We start from the raw sequence: 21,553 nt of genomic DNA, 5'->3' as shown, positions 1-21,553 counted from the left end.
TCACATGATGTCACTTGATGTTTACTTGAGTTCACATGTTCAATCTGAGGACATGACCTTTGAACTTTACATGAGGATAAAACTGTAAATCACATAGGACTCAGATGATCACGTGATTCCTCTGTGAGATTGGGATTCAGCACTACAGGAGTTCAGCTTGTCCATAATGTGCTGCTTAAGCTTTAATTATAATCAACAAAGAAAACTTCACAACCTAAGCGACTAATAATAATAATAACAATAATAACAACAACAACAATAATAATAACAACAGCATCAACAACAACAACAACAACAACAATAATAATAATAATAATAATAATAATAATAATAATAATCATAATCATAATAACACAGGATTCGTTGAAGACAAAATGAATGACTCCTCTAAAAGAGTCGTTCACAAAAAAAATGAACCGACTCTTTTACGATTCTCCCATCATCACTAACGGGAGGGCATGAGCGCGCGCATCAGTGAGCTCCGTGCGCTCGCGCTTCATCTCCTCCACACGCGATCACCGGAACAACGCAGATACACGTGAGGGAAAGAAGAAGAAAAAAAAAACACCGGCAATTATTCCTCTTCAGAGCAGACACCGACACCGACAGCGACAGCGACAGGACTGCGGATTTAAACTGATTTATGACCAAAATCTGGGAATCTTTTGCTATAAATCGCGCGCGCATCACTGACCGGAGGAAAAGTGCACAGGCGTGTAGCTTCACGTGAAGGAGGACAGCGTGCACGCGGGGTTCTGCGGGAGTGCGTTAAAAAATAAATAAATAAAATAAAATAAAAGGAGTATTGTTTAAGAACCAGGCCCCTGAAGTGTGGAACTCCTAATGATGTACAAGTTGATGGAGAGGAAGAGAGAAGGAGAGATGCTCGTCAGATACACGCGCGTGCATGAAGCTGCATCCTGAACACGGCGTCATGACTTCCTGTAAGGTAAAATCCTAAAAGCAGCATCATGCCGTGGAGCTGCACCGTAGTGAACCGTAGTGTGATGCCATCCTGTGAAGACCAGCGTGCTGCCACTGAGAGGACGTCTGACGTCATTTTACAGTGAAAAAGCGTGATGCCATCCTGCATGATGCCACTCTGGACTGAACAGTGTGAAGTTGTTTTCTAATAAACAGTGTGATGTCATCCTGGGTGATGCCACTGTACTAGGAACAGTGTGATGCCATGATGCCACTGTGCAGAGAGAAGTGGCGTGTCATTCTGTAACCGCGTGATGCCATTCTGTCATTCTACAGTCAACAGTGTGATGCCATTCTGTCATTCTACAGTCAACAGTGTGATGCCATTCTGTCATTCTACAGTCAACAGTGTGATGCCATTCTGTCATTCTACAGTCAACAGTGTGATGCCATTCTGTAAGCAACAGTGCAGCAGTATGTGCGATGCCACCTGCAGTGAACACTGAGAGGTCACTTTGCAGTGAACAGTGTGATGCCACCCTGCGTGATGCCATTCTGCAGCGAACAGTCTCGTGCCTGATAAAACATGCCATCATGCCGTCTCGCGATGAAAAGCATCAGACTCTCCTGCACTGACTTCTGAGCGGCGCCATGCACTTGGCAGACGTGCTCGCGTGCATCGCGGTGCTCGCTGTCCTCGCGGTCTCGCTGCTGTCCAACGCGCTCGTGCTGATCTGCTTCGCGTGCAGCCCCGAGATCAGGAAGCGCGCGGCGGGCCTTTTCACGCTCAACCTGGCCACGTGCAACCTGCTGCTCACCGTCACCAACATGCCTCTCACGCTGCTCGCGCTCGCAGGCCACGCGCAGCCGGGAGGCGACGGGCTGTGTCGCGCGGCCGCCTTCCTCGAGACCTTCCTGAGTGCCAACGCCATGCTCACCGTGGCCGCGCTCAGCGTGGACGGCTGGATGGCGGTGGTCTTCCCGCTCAGCTACCGCTCCAGGATGCGCCACCGGGACGCCGCGCTCGCGCTCGCCTACGCGTGGGCGCACTCCGCGTGCTTCGCGGCGGCCGCAGCGTGCCTCTCCTGGCTCGGCTATCACGGCCTCTACGCGTCGTGCACGCTGCGCGCCACCGCCGCCGCCGCCTCCAGCGTGCCGTTCGCCGCGTTCACGGTGGCCTTCCACGCGCTCACCTTCCTGCTGTCGCTCGTGGTGCTGTGCGTCGCCTACCTCAAAGTGCTCCGAGTCGCGCGCTTCCACTGCAAGCGCATTGACGTGATCACCATGCAGACCCTCGTGCTGCTCGTGGACATTCACCCCAGGTAAGAGTCACGTGCACATCACTGCAAACTCTTAAAGAAGGTTAAATCTAAAAGTTTGTGAAGGTTCTACAAGAGAGTAAGTTCCAAATACACACTGTTCAGACAACGAGAACCGTTAACCATCCGGAGAACCCGTGAGGAACTATTTTATTCCTGCAGTGTAGTGGAAGAGGAGCAGATCTCGGAAAGTGCATGAACTCTGTACAATGTAATCCACTTCAGTGTTGAATTAACATCTACTGTGTGAGTGTAAATTAAACACACTCTCAGAGAAAGGTACTAAACTGTACCATCTTTCACATGGTGTCTTTGCAAACATGGTTTGAGGAACATCACCGGACCTTATGGACCACTCCAGTTCCTTTAATTAGCTTTCTGAGTAATACTTTAAAGGTACACCAGACACAACTTCACAAAAAAATCACATGAAAACGTGCACTACGTATAAAAGTGTGAAACATTACACATGACGTGTGTGTGACCTTTCTGTAAGGTTTGCACTGTACAACGTAAAGTCTGTTTATAAGGAGAAACTGATGAAGTGCATTAAACCAGATTTGTTCCTAAATTAGCTGCATATTTCTGATAAACAAGCTTCATGTTTTTGATCGAGCAAAACAGAAATGAATCTTCGTAATCATGTAAAATGCGTGTAAAAGGGTTGTGGTTTAGCAGCGAGCAGTGAGAGCGTGCAGCGTGGGGTTAGTACGTGTGTAACGCACGCTGCTCGAGGGAACACACTGCTTTTTTGCGGCTGTTGTTTGGGAAATGTTAAAATGACATTTCATTATGAGGCCAGAGACCTGAGGGGACAGGAGAAGAGCTGTGCACTAGCAGCCTGCACGCTCTTAACTCCAGCACACAGGCTTCATAACCACATCTTTGCCTAGAGAATGCTGGAGTCGAACACATCTATTATTTATTTAATGCAACAAAAGTGCATAAATACGTCTGAAATTTTCACAGCTGCTGCAGTTTAACTAAGAGCAAGGATGCATCGAGACCATTTATTTCACACCGTAAACTCGAGTATGTTTTCTGGTCCTTGTTGATGCTGAAGTGAGTAACCTACAGTCAGTGCCTCAGTGTTGGTTGCTGTTGTGTGTTGTTAGTTTTACGTGTAAGATATTATTATGTTTAAACAGCATCGTTAACAGAGAACCTGAAGAACGGCTGACTCAGGGCTCAGTGCTCGCTGAAGTGAAGTGCTCTCATGTGGAACAGTTTCTCTGCACGCTCGCTTCACTGCTCCACACTCGCAAATCTTTAAGTGCGTGCGGTTCACGGCAACTCACGCTTATTTTTGAGGTCCGTGCTCACTGATGCTCTCAATACTCCCTATTAAGCACACTGTTTAAACACCATGTAGATGTTTTATCAGGTTAGTTGTGCTGTAGGATTCGCTGTAGTTCCTCCTCATGATATTTTCACAGAGTTTCTAGCTCGTATTAATCATTACAACAACGTACAGTAGACTTACGTCACATAGCATCACCTGGTATCAGCTGTTAGTATCAGAGCATTTTTTTTAATGAGTACAAATATGAGTACTGATACTGAGTACTGATACTTTACCAGTATCAGTATCGATGCAACTCTAACTAAGAGGCTCAAATAAAATGTAAATAATCAGAATAAATTAACGCCTTGAATTAGTATCTCTCTAATTAACATTAACAAACACAGATATGCTTTTTAAATTTTGGGGGATGTATGAATCATATTTCACACAATACTTCCCCCAAACAAACCCCCCACTTCACCCCCCCATCCTGATCTCACACACACACACACACACACACTCAGTAACACATGTCTGGTGTTGCAGTGTTCGACAGCGATGCCTGGAGGAACAGAGGAGGCGACGGCAGCGAGCAGCCAGGAAGATCAGCACATTCATCGGCACTTTTGTGCTTTGCTTCGCACCCTACGTGATCACAAGGTGAGAACCCGATACACACACACACACACACACACACACACACACACACAGTTCACTAAATCTGAAAAATAAATACATCCAAAAAATAAATTAAACACTGGTTTAAGTCTCAAATTATTATTATATATTATTAAGCATTTTATGAAACACCTTTTACTAAATTAATTTCACTAAATTAATCATACAATGGGTTAGTAAGAACAGCGTCAGTACGCCTTATCAGCAATTCTACATGCCTCTGGAATTCCACACTACAACCCTTTTAAAAAAACCATTAACTATATAAAGCACCCCTTGAAGAAGAGTGTATTGGAGGGATACACCCTGTGGATGGAGGGGGGCGGAGTCATCCTGGATGAGACCACACCCACCAGGATAGAAATGTTTCATCACAGGATAAAGGTGATGAGTCAGAAGATCAGCAGTACTGATTTACACCTGACGTTTCCGTCTGAAGGACTTCATTTGATGTTAATTATTGGCCTCAGGATGCTTTCACACCTGCCGTGTCTGGTGAGCACCTATCAAACACGTTCTTTATTTCAGTCCGTTCTGACAGATGTGAATATTCCACCTGTATTCAGGTGCACCGATACCTGAACCGTGCTCCACCAAGCATGAGGAGTCTCAGTTCTCGTCCATATGAGCCATTTTACGAATGCAGTTTTAAGAAGGAACTCATTTTTGACATTCATGAAGTATACTGTGGAAGCTGACGCTCTCTGATCCACACCTACTGCATAATTTACAGCATTTGCAACCTTACAAGTTCAAAGAATCTTGCATACGACAGCACATGAGTATTTGTGCTATTACTGAAAAATAAAGTCCAGTTCTTCCCACAAAACATGATGTATTTATTTCTAGAGCAAACATACTGTAGTTTAAACAGTAGATAACACATACACGTTTATTTTCCTTTAAATAGCTTATACAGGACATGTTAAGGAATCATTTATCAACTCAATAAACAATAGACATTTTCTAAAGTAGCTCCATAAGTGCGTGTCAGAAATCAGAAAACCTTAAATTATCCACTTTGGCACGGCTCTGAAGAAGTGCAAATAGAATCATTAGGAATATTGGCACATTATACTAATGGCTAGGTAATAACTATAGTATTCTAATGTCTTAATAATAATAAAAAAAGGCATCTGTGTGACCTCTAAACAAAAACTAATTCTCAGTGAGAACCAGGAAGAAATGTTTATCAAAACTGTGCACATTCTGTAAAATTCCTGACCAGTCAAAGTCGTCACACATGCAAAACGGTTTAATGGGATTGAAAATTAGTGCAGTGGGAGAGAAACTGAAAGAAAAAGCCTGGAAGTTTTAAGGGAGCTCCTGGGCGTAGGTCACACTCTCCATGATCCTCTGATGAGCTTCAAGCTTTTCTAGGATCTTGGAGATGAGGACAAAACAAATGAAAAATAATTTACAAGGTGACAAAAAACAAAAACAAACTAGCAAATAAATAAATACTAGATGTGCAAACAGCCTAGGACTGGGATTTAATTCAGTCTCAGATGAGGATTTTTCAGCCTGACACCTGAACCTGTGTCCTTTATAAGCAGTGTCTTTATGATTAGGAAGATAGAAGAAGGCACTATAACATATCATTGTGCATATTGAACATTTGGTACCTTGCCTTACTGAGTATCAGCTCATGCCAGAGAGATGTCGGGATCTCCATACTTCACTAGGCACAAAAATTGGTTCTTAATGGAGAACACCCATTAATCCTGAATCTAATCAGTGTCAGGATTAATCTGTGCATGAAAAAGCCTCTATATATTTAAGAAACAGCCGTACTGAGAAGCCACAAGGTCACAGATAAGTGTTTTTCAGAGGTATTTCACTGCTTCCTACAGCCTGAGCCCCAGTGGACCTGTACAATGAACAGCTTACACACACACACACACACACACACACACACACACACCACTGGCTGACCTTGTGATAGAGAATCTGATGCCGCTTCTGCATTTTCAGTGTGTGCAGTTTGATGATATATTCTGCTCAGTGATTTCCCTCTACATTCTTAAAGGAACACTTCACCTGGAAATATATGGACAGTTTCCTCATATGTACCTTAAATATTCCTTATATAATATATAAATATTCCATAACTGATATTCCTATAGATAGAGAGATAGATAGATATCCACTTATATATACTATATACTATACTGATATACTAGTATATTTTAAATGATCCTGTTTTCAACCTCAAGCTGATCTTGAACCTGCACTATCAATCAGCAGTCGAAAGACTTATTAATTGGCTAATTAAATTTATGTTGTTATTAATGAAAAAAGGGAATTATGGAGTAGATAATGTCTGTATTTGACAATCAAAGGCCATATTGCAGTTATGATTAATCAGAAAAGTATGTGTATTATAGTGAACATGTTTCACACATGAAGAAAGAAACAAAAGAAAAAAATCAGTTGACTTTTCCAATGGCTGAATATTTTCCTGGTTTCCTGCTTTTTGTGCAGTTTTTGGGAATTTTGCTGAGGCCTGGCAACCCTGCGTTTTATTCTTTTAGCTCCTCTCTAACATGACTGTCCCATTCCATTACTAATCAAACTGTCATTTCACAAAACATAAAAGGCATTTTAATTAAATTGCACAAAAGGGTAATTTCAGTGGACGCGCCCGACCAGGGAGCGAATGCGCATGCGTTACACACTGCAGGCATTGTGAAGGACTAGCCTAGAGATATGGCTCTGGCCTTGTGCTGTCAATCATTAAGTTCATAAAGCAAAGTTATATGAAATTCTGCAGCAATCATCAGTATAAATGTAATAATGGTACTCCTAATTTTCATTTTGAGGCAGAAATGAACACTGTAGGAGGTAAATCAGTGCTGATGATTTATAATAATGCACAGTGCTGCAAAATACAATGAGCTTTAATTTCTTATTATTTGTACTCTGGGAATTAATCAACATCTCCCAGCAGAAAGCAGTTTGGGAAAAAGGACTGTGGGGTCACACCAGGTTTAAACAGGAAGCAGATTATTCTGTCATCTGACAGCATGATACAAATGATCCAAGGCTGACATCTTTTAATGTGGCATAAGTATATATATATGCAGTGTTGTAGAGCATTATGAAATATGAATCATATGACTAAATTCAACTGTAATGATCTAAATGGGGTCTATGACAAGTAAGGAATAAAAACACGGTCACACTGTTTGTGTGTTTTAGCACACCAAGTTGATTATTTTCCTATACAGCTCATCCCAAGTGTTTTATTTTTATTTATACCACAGCAATGTTTCAATGATTACAATTTATTAAAGAATAATGCATACCTATTATCCATTTATAGGTACATTTAATGTTGTGGTCCATGAAACAAGTTAGTTCCTACATTATAGCAGCTATAAAGTTCCCTCACTAGCTTCACTTTTTTCTCTAGAAATTATTAAGACAAAAATTCGCAGCTTGTCATATTACCGAGAAACCAGGAAGCGTAAACTCCTCTGTCCTGAAGATGAAGTGCTGACACTGGAGACTCCTTTACAATTACACACATTTTTAAACCTATTTATTTGGAGCATTTGTCATACAAGAGCTGTCACTATAGAAATGATAACGTATTATATATTATATTAACGTAGTAATATAAACCTGTGGTCTGTAATAAAAAAAAAATGTATCAAAAATGTCTGACCAATTAGATTCAGACTGGAACACCAAATGTCAGATAAGATCTGAGCCAAGGCAGAGCAGGTTGCTTCAAGCTTTGAACTTTTTGCCTATTATTAAGTTATTCTTCTTAAAAGAGCGTGTGGAATTTACTACTTTAACCAGCGCTGTTTCAGTACTTTTATGAGGCCTAAACCTTGACTGAAAATGACTCCTATGTAAATATGAGCTTAGCTAATGAGCTAGAACCTATTCTAGGATCTTGCAGAGATTGTTTCAGGGGCCAATCACTGAGAAAACATATAAATAAGATGATGTATATGAGGATCAGTTAAATTACTTCAGAATGCTCGACTGGGGTACAGTATTTTAGGTTATGATTTTCTGTATATAATTAAGTAACAAAATATGCTGTTCAGTTCATACTCAAAGTTCTGTCAAATGTTTTTAAATATTATAATAGGAAAAAAAGTTATTGCTACTACATTTTGTGGGTATCTGTGCTTCAGTGTTCATCTTATTTCTCAAGTTTGCTACTGTACCAAATTAAAAATCTTAGAATATTTCTGTTAGGGAGACGCTAATCTCGTTGGTAACACTCACTTTATTTGAAATCTGAAGACTACCAGTTTAGTTTACACACAAAAATAAGGTGCTAACAAGAAAATAAACTGTTATTTAAAAAAATGAGAAACACATAAACTAAGTTCCCAGTTTAAATAACTACTACTTAATTTAACTACTCGATAGTAAGGTGTGGAATCGATTCAAATAAGATTTGATTAACTGATCTACTGATTCACCTAAGCTCTGGATTCATTTCCATACCTCAAGTTCACGCAGAACATGTGCACTAATAGTTACTGTAGATTCAGTGGGTGTTCATTGGGAGTTAAGTCTGAGATCCATTGAGTCATTTAAGGAAGTGAGACAGATTAAATAGTTTAAAAGGTATAAATAGTTCATATAGGATTTGAATATGTCCATATTCATAGCATATACCTGTATTTGAGGTATGAGTAAGCAGAACGAGGTTCACTGTGGAGAAGCTGATCTTCTTGCATCCTCACTGTGTGTGTGATATACATCAGCACTGCTGTGTGTGATATGCTAATGTGCTAACAGCGTAGCTCTCTTTATCCAACTCTCTGTCTTCCTCAAATGATATGATGGATGTCTGTATTGTAATTAGACCAAGCTCTTTGTGTGTGTGTGTGTGTGTGTGTCTCTAGCAGTCTCTGATGGTTCAGTGAGTGTGTTGCCATTAATTAGATTTCCAGGGAAGAGTCTCGATGCTCAGGATTATAATAAAATAACAAGGCACAGATTTTATAAATGCCAGCGGCTGTCTTACAGTAAAGATGGGAATTTTCAACATCTTCTATCTGTGTGTGTGTGTGTGTGTGTGTGTGTGCTCTGAATTACAACCCAAGATTGGAATAACCAATTATAGTGGCATAAAATGAGGCATTTTGCAAATCCCACATTCTTAACATGAAAATGTGAGAATTATTTCTTGTTATCAGAATTTCTAAATATAACACACAAATATTAGCCACTAATAGCTGCTAATAAGGCCTGATGTGTGTGTGTGTGTGTGTGTGTGTAGGTCTGGGAAAATTCACTGGATATTGATATGGCTGAATTCTGGAAAACCGGCAAAAATGATGGCTCTACTTTATTATACATATATTTCCCCAAAATTATATGAAAATATTTGTATTTAGGTGACTTTCTAACCTTGCCTGGTGTCTGCCTGTAAAGATCATATTGTGTAAGGAGCCAGTTTATTAAACACAGCAGTAAAAACAGTTATACAGTCTGTATAAAAAGGTGTAAAACCTCATTAGCTAATTCAGCTTGTAATCAGATAGCAGCTGTCAGAATGTCTGCCACGCAAAAGAGGAACATGTTTCATTCGTTTTCAGAACTGTATCTAGTAGAAAATGTCACAGTTTGACCGTGTGAAGGATTTTCCCAGACTGCCACACATATTTGCAAATTTTTCAGCCTATTTTTACTCTGCAATGCAAACTATGCTAACTGGGAATGTGTTAAAGCTTACCCAGAAAAGCAAGGATGCCCAAAAGATATGAACAAAAAAAGACATTTGTAGGACGTCCAAGGAGATGAATACGAGACATCAAAATTTGATCGGGGCCAAAAATAGACGTGTATTTAGGGATGAAGTCTGGCAACAATAGACATCTGAAGCAACTCCTTACAGAAAGAGGGCACTTTAAATTTAAAAAAATTATCCTCTTAATAAGATTAAAAAGCACTGCTGGGAAATGTGATAGGGATTTTAATTGGCTGCATTCAAAGCTCACAGCACTGTTTTCACCCAGACAAGTCACACTCGTAGTGTAAGAGTGATGAAAAATGACTCGGATTGTTAAAGACCCTCCGAGCGCTCGGATCTGTCACTTGGTTTCTGAGTGAAAAGCTAAAATGACGGCCCAGAGCTGTTATGAAGAGTGGAAGTCACCAAGTGGGAGGGGTACGCTCTAATAAGTTAAATATAGAAAAAGTGGAAACAGACGAAACAGAGAGAGAAAATGCAATTTGAGCTTCTTCATGGTTTTTCCAGCTTAAATTTAATTCCTTAGATTCAATCCGGACCTCTAGCTTCAAGGTAGCCGTGCTGTAACACTGTGGTTTATTCATTAAATATAAGGATACACTGCAGAATCAGAGGATGTACTGTGTGTGCTAAGTCTGTTTATCCAAGCATTTCCAGTCAACATGGTCATATCACCAGGAGACATGGTCCTCGCAGGCAAATCCTTCATCATAGCTAAAAGACGACAGGCAAAGTTTTCTTTAGACGCAAACCTGAAAAAATTACTTATACATGCACTGTAAACTAGGACAACTAAAACGAGAAACAAAGAGACAGGAAATTAAGGGACACATACATACACACACTGGGGAATAAATACAGAAATATTTACACACACTGCGCTGCTTGAACAATTCTCTATTTCCAAAGAGGCAATATGTGACATGATGCTGTAGTAAAATATTCAGTGACACGGTGGTGGGATGAAGCGGATGTAGCTTCACCTCCTACAGCCTCACAAACACTCTGCTTGCACAGCTAAAGGACTTTAGCCAAAAAACACCCTTTTTCTCTAGAAACGTTGTATACTGTACTGAATATTTACTACATCTGGGCAGAAACCCAACATTGCTCTCATCCTGAGAACACCATCTCTACTCTGAAGCATGGTGGTGATAGCATAATGTTCAGTGTTCCCACTGGCCTCTTTTTGCTTCTCTGACTAATCGCCTTTGTACCCAGTCACTGATTTTGGTGGATGATCTCTTCTAGGCAGAGTCAAGGGTGTTCCATATTCTTTTGAATTTTAATAATGGATTTAATGTCATATCATGTGATGTTCAAAGTTTGGGATATTTGTTTTATAACCAAATCTAGATTGATACTTTTCCAGAGCTTTGTTCTGGACTTGTTTTGGTAGCTTGTTGGGCTTCATGCTGCTGTTTGTTTAGGTATGTTCTCTAACAAACTCTTCGCTCAGAGTCCAGGTGTATTTATATTGAGATCATGTGACCCTTTAATTGCGCACAAGTTGACTCCATTTAACTAATTATGTGACTTCTGATGGTAACCGCTTGCACCAGAACTAATTTAATTTGCAAGTTGCATAGCAAAGGGGTGAATACTTACGCAATAACAACTTTTACATTTTTCATTTGTAAATAATTTTGCAAACTATATTGATTTTTCCCCCACTTCAGTCCTATGGGGTATTTGGTGTAGATTCATGACATAAAATCCCAATGCAGTCCATCTTAGTTCTAGGTTGTAACACTACAAAATGGTGGAAAAGTACACCATTTTGCTGACATCTATTATGAACAACACCTCTCACCCCCTGTATGGGACTGTGGAGACCCTGTGTAGCTCTTTCAGCCGCAGACTGCTACACTCCCAGTGTAGGAAGGAGCGCTACCGCAGGTCATTCATGCCAGCGGCTGTCAGACTTTACAACACCGCGTTACAGTGATGTTCAAATGTGCAATATTTTATAAATTTTATATAATTTTACTTCTTTTATTACTCCTAAGGGTGTATATATAGTTATAGTTTTAACTTTTCCTTCGTCCTTCCTTTTCTTTCTTCCTGCACTTTAACTGTCTGTGAGCTGCTGTGATAAGTGAATTCCCCCACTGTGGGATCAATAAAGTTTATTTTATCTTATCTTAAAAGGTCAAGGTACAGACATCATGTCCAATAACCCTCTTTAAATGCAATGGTAGAAGTTTCTGAAGTGTGTCTTAAGTTTATATATGGGTTCAAAGACACACCCATCAATTATGTCCATCTGTCCGACGCAAAGACACGCCCAACTCCGGACCATTCTTATCTTTCAATTCTGAACGTTTTGGAACCTAAAATGGTTTCCAGATGCCAATGTTTTTCAAATCTTGAACATTTACTTCCTGCACTGCACTTATTAGTATTTTCCTGCTCACAGGGAGGGTTTGTTAATAAGAGTTGTAGCAGGATTGTTGATGCAGCGTTGGAGTACATGAACACTAGGGTTAAATCATGGAAGCTTGAAAAGAAGTATGGAAAATAATACGAATAATAGAAAAGACAGAATTTCATTAAACCCATCATGTTACATATTCTGGAGCTAAATATCCTGACTTTAAAGCTAAAATCTCCCTCTTTTTGTCTCTCACAGGCTTCTGGAGCTTTGGCCTGCAGTTCCTATAAACCAGCACTGGGGGGTGCTGTGTAAATGTCTGGCCTACTGTAAAGCAGCATGTGATCCCTTTGTCTACTCCCTACTCCGGCACCAGTACCGGAAAGCCTGCACTGACATCATCAACCGGATCCTAAAACGCAGATCTATGAACTCGTCAGACGAATGGCAGCGAGCAAACGGTCCCAACACCGTCGTTCAGGCCATGGAGCTACCGGGAACACTGAAGGAATGTACAGCGTAAAAAAACGCTGGGTGTAATGATGATGAGGAGCTTCTACGCACAAGAACTGTGAAGATTCCACTCTGCTGTCGGATCCTAGCAAAACAATTCACTGGAGATTCCAGAACGGTCCGTTCTCTAGAAAGGACAATTCAAGAGTTTCAAGGATTTTTTAAACAGAAGATTCTGGAGAAATTTGGAGAATTCAGGTTTCTACAATATTCTGGAGAGTTCTGCAGAGTGCTGTGTCCTACAGTGGATGTTAAACACTTCCAGAGCACTAGGTTTTCTAAATCAGAAGATTTTGAGTGTTCTGGAGAATTCCACATACTACAAGTGGAGGTCTCTTTTCAGGGGAGTTCCAGACAGAGATGTATTCTCCATGTTTTAGGGAATTCCATTGTCTAAAACGTGATTTTACCAGAGAATTTCAGTCTCTAAATGTCTCTATCTTTACATTTTAAAGAGTTTTAAAGAACTGGAGAGTTTCATTCTTTAGAGCACTATATCCTTGAGAGTTCTTATGGAAGATTTTGGATTGTTATAGGTCTGAAAGAGTCCTGGAGGATGATATCTTCTCAGTAGTTCTACAGAATTCTATTTTCCACAATGATGGAATCGGGAGAGTTCAATTTCCAGTATTCACAGAAAAAGACAATTATAGGAATTCCTGGTTAATTCAGTTCTTTAGAGTGAAAGATTTTTACAAGGTTTCCAACATTACAATTAATCTAAAATCTAAAAAAAAATCTAGAGAGCCGAGTTCCCTAGAATGTTGAAGGCACGAGAGTTTTAGAGAGTTCCTTAGATTTCTTGTGAGTGGACTATTTTATAGAGTTATGTTGTTCACAGCATAATATTCTAGAGTATTCTAGCCTCTGGAGCGAAACTTTTCCACAGCTCACCATGTAAAATTTAGAGAATTCCATGGCATTATGGAGAGAGGATGATTTTAGAGTTCAGTTCTCTAAAATGTAAGATTTTACAGGGTTTCAGAGAGTTCCATCAATCTAAAATGCAAAAAAATTTCCAGAGAGCCCTATTTCCTGGGAAGAAAATAAGCCAGTTCTGGAGAATTCTGGAGAGTGGACATTTTTAAAGAGTTAAGTTGTCTACAGTAGAATTTTCAAGAGTTCAGTTCTAGTGTGTGTGTGTAAAATCTTCCAGACAGTACCATGCGAAAGTGTTTGCCCAACTGCCTTGAATGTAGAGTTCAAGAGACTTCTAGAGAGTGCAATCTGGAGAGTGGAAAGTTTTATAGAGTTATGCCTACTAGAACCGAATACTCTAGAGAATTCAATTTTATTCTCTAGAGTGAAAGATTTTACTGGGTTTCTTAGAATTCCATCCATCTAAAATGCAAAAAAAAATTTCCAGATAGAGTAATAACCTAGAATACAGAATTCAAGAGAGTTCTGGAGACTAGACAGTTTTATACAGGTATGTTGTCCATAGCAGGATATTTTAAAGAGTTCCAGTGTCTAGAATTGATGATTTGACCGAGTTCCAGAGATTTTATTTTCCAGAATATATATTCTTAAGATTTCTGGAAAGCTCTTCTCTCTAGAATCCAAGATTTGAAAGCATTCCACTCTAGAGGAAAACATATTAGAGGAGTGCACATCAATCACATCTATACATCTTTCCACATCTATACTGACTTTTCTACTGATTTCTCCTGCTTGCTTAGGACTTCATTGGTAGCTGTGTGTTTTAAGATTCCTCTAAAAATGGTAAACTGCAAGGTCAATGTCATGACAGGATATATATATATATATATATATATATATATATTTGTTCCAAATACTGATGAAGATTCTTGTATGGATTTCGGAGGACATCATCTAAACGGGTTGGTGGAAGCTTACATCTGTCCATGTCTATAGGACACTGTGAGATGACACCATTTCCAATAGCATTGCATGAACAAGAATGGATGATGAATCTGAAATGTAGCACCGATATCTAGCTCAACCTGTGCTCCTTAGACCGGAGTCTAGTGCTGCTATCGTCTGTGATATGTACAGAGAAAACCTTTTCATTTTAACAGAATCATTTGAACAACAAGACCCTGTTAGGTTTTAGAAAATAAAGTCTTATCTACTGACTTGGGACAATCTGACACACTGGACCGTACTGCAGAACGAATGGTGGGGAAATCGACGTGGGCTTCAGCAGAGCCCTCTCATCCGTGAACAGCACGATCTCTCTTGAAACTTTCATTGTTTCCCCCCACACGCTCGAGCCGACTCTCTCAGAAACCAATTAAACCACGGCTGGCAGCTGAGAGAGAGAAAAGAGAGAGAGAATGCTACGCTCCCTCCTGGCCTCTCAGACTGTCGGATTAATTGACAGAGTTTCCCTGCTCCAGGACAGGCGAAAGGACAAATCACCTCCGCTGTGTGTTTAGTGCCTTCTTCCTCCAGTGTAATTGAATTTAGATTGAGATCAGCTAGCACCATGGCTAATACGAGACTATTTATACTCCAAGCTGTGGATAGTGTTTATTTGTGATGGTCAGAACAAAGTGTGTTTTGGGACTAAAGTTAGAATCTGTAGCTCATTTTATTAGATCAAACGTGGTCGCGTTACGCATGAATCCGTTTTCTTATCTACGAGTACTTTTGAAATGACTATGACCTAGCAACCAACTACCTCTTCGCATATTTAGTTCAGTTTATAGTGAGTAAAGAATGATGAATTTGTTCGAAAATGAAAAATCAAGAACCCATGAAATCAAAACCGGTTAAAATCATTATACCCCATGAATTCATCACACCCTTTCCCCAAAAAACTAATTCTGTCAGTTATCAATCTAAATACTACCACAGCACTGTTGAATTCTCGACTCTGATTGGTCAGAAAGTGTTGATGAAATTTCTATAGCAGCTTTAAGTTCTAATACGTTATCGTTTCTATAGTAACGGCTCATTCACAGGGACTTGTACAGCAGACGCTCCACATAAACCGATAAAAAAAAAACAAAACAGGTTATCGTTGATATGGTGAAGTTTTCTTTTCTGTAAGGAGACATTTATTTAACATTTATGGAAGGAGTCTCCAGTGTCAGCACTTTGTAACGGTCAGAGTTAAAGCTGAAACTAAGGTTTCAGAACTGCGTTGTTTGTCTTATTAACTTCAAAAGAGGAAAAAAGAGAAGCTGCTGAGGGAATGATGTTTATAGCTACTATAATGTAAGTGAGAACAGGAACTAACTTGTTTTGTGGAATATAAAATGTAACTATAAACGGATAAATGTATGACGTGTCGTCCTTTAATTAATATTTTTAAAAATTTTCAAATTACTGTGGTATAAGAGAAATAAAACATTTTGGGACATGCTGTTACAGGAAAATAATCAACTTCACTGTGGTAAGAGTTTTGATTATTTTCCTGCAACAGCATGACACTGGGTGTTTTATTCCGTATTTAATAAATAACTTGCTGCAAACCCTATTTTTGGTTGCTAATGGTACAAAACACACTGCTATGTCTTGGCTAGCCTCCATTTTTACCTAGCTGGCTAAGCTACCATAATGATCTTGAGATTTATTGGCTAACTTCCTGTTTCAAAAGGAAATTTCATAGGCACTTTAAACATTTCACTTCATCTATAGAAGGAATGATATACGGACTCACATTCTGATTCCGAGTTTGATTGATGTTCTTGGAAAACCAGTGATGAAAATTTATTGGACTTATTGGTCATGAAATCTGTGTGTGTGTGTGTGTTAGATAACGTGAAAAACCTTTGCATCGGAAATGTGAAGTCTTTTGTAGCAGAGTGTTAAATGGATCTCACTGTTGTAGCTTCAGGCTTTATTAGATATGTAAAGTTAAGTGGTTATACTATCAGCCATGGTATCAGCCATTTTGTTTTTCAGTTCTCCTTTCATTCTTTTATACTTCTATATATATTTTTTAATTCATTACATTCCTACAGCCCATTAGTGTGACTCTAGGACATATGGGAAGAAGTATGTGCCTATTATAATAATAATTTTATACAATATATCACACAACATTGTTATCAAGGACAACAGTGTCAAAGAGCAATCCAACAGTCTGAGAAAGATTGATGAATAACTTTATTTTAAATATGTTATTTGGTGATAATAAATAAGACAAGGCAATTATCCTGATGAGAAACGTACCTGGATGCTAGCGTGATCTCATTAGCACGTTATTAGCTGTGCTTTCGGTGAATCATTTCCACACGCCCACGCCGACTTTCCCCTCTCGACTCTGAAGTGTGTATCAGCTACACCACATCACACAAACGTCCACTCGTAGCAGAAGAGGATTTTTCAACAGGAACACACACTCGACCTTGTAGGCAACGACAAACTAGTTAAAGCAGTTTCCTCAGAGATTTGTTTCCTGTTAACTCTGTACACTGCAAATATTAACACACGGAATAAAACACTTCAGGGACGTGCTGTTGTAGGAAAATAATACTTCATGAGTACGAAGAAAATCAGCAAAGCTTTTGTTCAGATTGACGAAAGCATTTACACAGAACTTTACTAAATGATTGATAAATGAAGCCAAATCTATCTATTTTGTCATGGAGTGTGTTACCATAGAAACTGCTAATTTACAGGTTTCAGTAAACGCACAGCTCCGAGTACAATCTCTGTGCCGTAATCCCATAAATGCAGAAAGGCAAATCTACTATGACGGAAATTCACTTTATTTAGGATAAAATGTTTAAAGTTGACATTTCAAAAGCTAACCTTTTAGTTTCCTTTCCATTCTCACTGACATTTCAGTTCTGCTCGTGAAACTCAAATATGAAAACCGGATATTAAACAGTAGGGTGTTCGTTTAAGGAGCCAGTATTTGTTCAGTCCCACTGTAGGAAGCAGATTGTGTAATATTAACATGTTTTTATATTCATGGTTTTGCTAATCTGACATATTAGCAGTGTTAACCCGCTAACGCAGCTAGCGCAGCTTTTCATATTAGCAGTCCTTCACATTCAAATGTACTGACAGGATTTTTCTCCTGTCACCAAGATAAAGCTCAGAAAATCTGTCTGAGGCGTTCGTTGTTTTATACACACACACACACACACACACCGGGAGATGATGGTTCTCTGAGGAATGGGAAATTACAATGAGATGAAAATCTGCTCGTCTGAAAAGGTCATTTGGGGTCAGTGAACGTGTCTTATGTGTCTGACCTGCAGAAGGAGCTCCTGTTAAAAACGAATTACAGTCACAGCATGAGTGGAATTTAATAACAGCGCTGTGCTGTGCATCTGAAACGATGTGAGGAGCAGTTCCACTCCGACGTTAGGATCTCAGTCAGTGTGTCGGGTATAACTGAAATCTAACAGGAGTCTCCACCTCTTTTACCTGAATGTTAAATTTAGGTATAACAATTAATAAATAGAAAATTATTTAAAGAACTTTACAAACCACCAAAAAGGCTAGTCATGCTAAGCTTTGTCAAGAACTTATTATTTTCATGCAATTTGCCTGACATGGCAGGCAACCAATCACAAACCTTAAACTCCCAATCTCTTTAAAATTGTTTTTTAAAGACAGGATTCTGTGATTCTTTTCAGTGGAGTATCATAGTATCATGCTCCAAAAACTCCAAACTGTGGTCAAATATTTGTTTTCAGTGAGTGCTGTGAGCCAATCAGATTGCACCCTTCGAGATTCTGAAGCTTGTGGCCAGAAAAGTTTACACAAGATATCAGACACTCTTATCCTGTCTGTGTGTATGATTTTCACAATATTTACAACACACATAGTAAAGGCGTAAGGGACCAATCTGTAACAGTTACGACAAAAAGTAACCCGTTACACAGAAAATAATTTTGAGAGTAAACAGAAATGTTTCAGTGGTTGCTTCAGAACAACGAGCTGTACCACTTCATTACTGTTAAGTCTTTCGGGCTTTATTGCTTGACCTTCCTCATTACAATGCTCATTACATATTCATTCATCATGAAGAGAAAGTTGAAGTATCTAGGCGATTTTTGTAAATGAGCTCTCTAGCTTAGTCTTGTGTTTTAAATGGAATTAGACATATTGCAGTTTAGGATGGATCCAGTTATTACTGAAAATGGAGCACACCCATGCTGCGTCATCATTATTTCCAAAATATAGTTTCCATCTTCCTTGAATGTCTTCTGTTTATTTATTTGACCAACATTTAGTCCATTTGAAGAGTCTGAATCAAAGTCTGGTACTTTCTGATTCGTTACTTTTGGGTTTGCACATAATTTAATTACCAACAATAAAAAAATACATTGGCTGAGGGATATGTAGACCAGAAAACAACGCTCTCATAAAACACAAGTTTTCCATTAAACGCACTAAACACTGTGCACGTTAAAACGCACAATGATGGCTGCCAGTTTTACCATTTCCCACGACCCCTGAACGTAATGACGTAGCTCCATTTGTTTTTTTTTCAGTAAGAGCTCTTTGAGGACTTCTGTATGATTTCATTTTCCATCTGCAGAACTTTTGCACAGAATAGACTAGGAATACACTTGAATGAGAAACGTGTAATTGTGATGTTCCTCGGTGAAATTAAACAGACTGTGTGGATATTTAAAGAGCATTTCTCTTGTATATGGTGAGGTTTAGTTTTAGACATTTGAGAAAAATGCGTGAACAATATTTTTGTGTAATCTATTCTGAAATTCATAAGAAATGTTTTAGAACATGTGATGAAGTGGATTTTTTTTTTTTTTTGGCTTGTTTTTTTATAGTAATGTAAATAAGTAGATGAACGGAAACGTCTGTATTTTGACCTCGGGAAATAAAGTACATGAAATAAAGCTGGTATTACTATTTAAACCACTTTTAATAATCTTTTCTTTCATACTACTTTATTACCCATAAAGCATCGGGGTACTACAAAACAGCATCAACAGCAATCATTTTACAAGTGTAATGTTTGAACAGTTTTGTAATCAATTAACGCACTAATGTTAGCTGTAAAATGTCACTATAAATCAAATGTATAAACATGCAAGCATGTCAGGCTTTAGCTAAAGTTAATTAATATATATACACAGTGCTAATCTCTTATAGCCGCTAATTAACCCATTAGTTATCTTGTGATGTGTCTACAGTATGTGATCTCTGCTGCATACCACTGAATTTATCCCATACAACACGTCTAGTTCAGTGTAGAATGATCTGACAATGCTAATTCATTCTAATTAATGCTAATTACCCAACAAGCAGCAATGTTGCTTTTTCCCAGATGCTAAAAGTCATGTCTCGTTAGTGTTCCTTCAGCATGGAGTTATTTTAAACACTAGAAGACAAAAAAAAAGAAATCTGTCTGATGCTCTGACATTTCTTAGAAAACAACCCAGTGTTCCTTTGTCCCTTTCTTCAGTTCCTTTAATACAAAATGACTATGATGACTATGTGCAGAACATGTGCCAGTTACAAACATACACATTCTGATATGTTGAATAAATGTCTGGAAATGTGAACTGCAAATAAATTGCATTCTTAAAAAAAAAGCTTTAGGCAGGAGTGGAAAAAGGAGAACTGAGAAATTATACTTGTGAAAATATAGATACTGTGTTAAAATGTTTAATTTACTCAGTTAAAAGTTGAAGTATCCAGCAAAATAGAAACACTCAAGTGAAAGTAAAAAAGTTGCGATTTTCACATGTACTCAATGAGTAAAAAAAGAAAAATGATGAAACTAAGAGATCGTGTTTTAATGTAAAAACTCTTAGCTGATTTTTATGTTAGAGCAACTACACCATTTTCCCTGAAAACATCAGTCAGTCTCTGTAGGTTTGTTGCTCATATCCATGACTAACATTATGCAGTTCGATAATAAATTAATCAGAAATGAAATATTCTGTCAATAACCAGTACTTACCATTAGCTAATATTATTACCTTAGCTGCTGGAACTGATGCTAGACTAACCTAACATTAGCAAAGAAAACAGGCTAACGTAATTTAAATATAGTCGGTTAATGTTAGCAAATTAGTGAAATGTATCTCATGCTTTTTCTAATTTAATTATTGGACAGAGTTCATGCCTTCTATGGAGTTAAAGGAGCCTCATTTTATGAGTCTTTGTTTACTCCAACATACTGAAACATTTTCCTGAGGTAGGGCCAGAGGCGCTCATCCTCAACGTCAACACTGCAGTTCAGTGGATTATCCATTTTCAGACACACACACTGATAGTGCTAACTTCATCTTGTAGCATGAGATCACTGCAATTGTGACTGCTCTTGATAGATTTTTTCTACTTGAATGGTGAACAGAAATTTTCTGGTTTTCTTTTATTTATTTTGGAACTTACCAGGTACAAAATGACTTTCACAAATATCTATAGCAAAAGTGAAGAGACACAGAAGCGATGTACTTGTATATGCATGTAATGACGTCGCATTTAGAGAAAAGAAGAGTGTTAGAATTGGGTTGTCTGCCTGTTGTATGTTTAACGCCACCTAAAAGTGTTGGTTTTATGAGCAGTGGTGACTCCGCTGACCCCACCAGGATCTCAGGAACCCTTTCTGTAACGTTTGATATCGAGTTAAGGGAACATTCAGTAAATATGGATCTGAGAAGACAGATATGTGCTGTACAATTGGGACACAGCCTTTGTTACTGTGCTAACAATTCTCAGGTTTGGGGATTTGGCTGTGGACATGTGCAAGCAGCGCACCGCTCCGAGGGCAGTGTGTGTTCTTCACACTCCATGCTTATCTGTAATGAAACAGCCAGCAGGAACAGCAG

General features: G+C 38.9%; 1 protein-coding gene across 1 annotated transcript; it reads left to right on the top strand.

Annotated features, from left to right (window-relative positions):
* The first annotated feature begins 480 nt into the window (after positions 1-480).
* Positions 481-19,631, top strand: LOC113527117 (G-protein coupled receptor 26-like). Its single transcript, XM_026914637.3, has 3 exons — positions 481-2,246; positions 4,075-4,188; positions 12,567-19,631. The coding sequence occupies exons 1-3, from the start codon at positions 1,576-1,578 to the stop codon at positions 12,829-12,831; spliced, it is 1,050 nt and encodes a 349-aa protein (XP_026770438.1). The 5' UTR covers positions 481-1,575; the 3' UTR covers positions 12,832-19,631.
* The last annotated feature ends 1,922 nt before the right edge of the window (positions 19,632-21,553 follow it).

Source organism: Pangasianodon hypophthalmus, chromosome 12 (genome assembly GCF_027358585.1).
Source record: "Pangasianodon hypophthalmus isolate fPanHyp1 chromosome 12, fPanHyp1.pri, whole genome shotgun sequence".
In the NCBI taxonomy this organism is placed as follows: Eukaryota; Metazoa; Chordata; class Actinopteri; order Siluriformes; family Pangasiidae; genus Pangasianodon; species Pangasianodon hypophthalmus.
Note: the sequence above shows the minus strand (reverse complement) of the source record. Positions and strands in the feature narration are given on the sequence as shown.

Coding starts and splice junctions, on each gene's coding strand:
- LOC113527117 (XM_026914637.3), top strand. CDS start 1,576: ATGCACTTGGCAGACGTGCTCGCGTGCATCGCGGTGCTCGCTGTCCTC. Junction 2,247..4,074: donor CTCGTGGACATTCACCCCAG/GTAAGAGTCACG, acceptor CTGGTGTTGCAG/TGTTCGACAGCGATGCCTGG. Junction 4,189..12,566: donor GCACCCTACGTGATCACAAG/GTGAGAACCCGA, acceptor TGTCTCTCACAG/GCTTCTGGAGCTTTGGCCTG.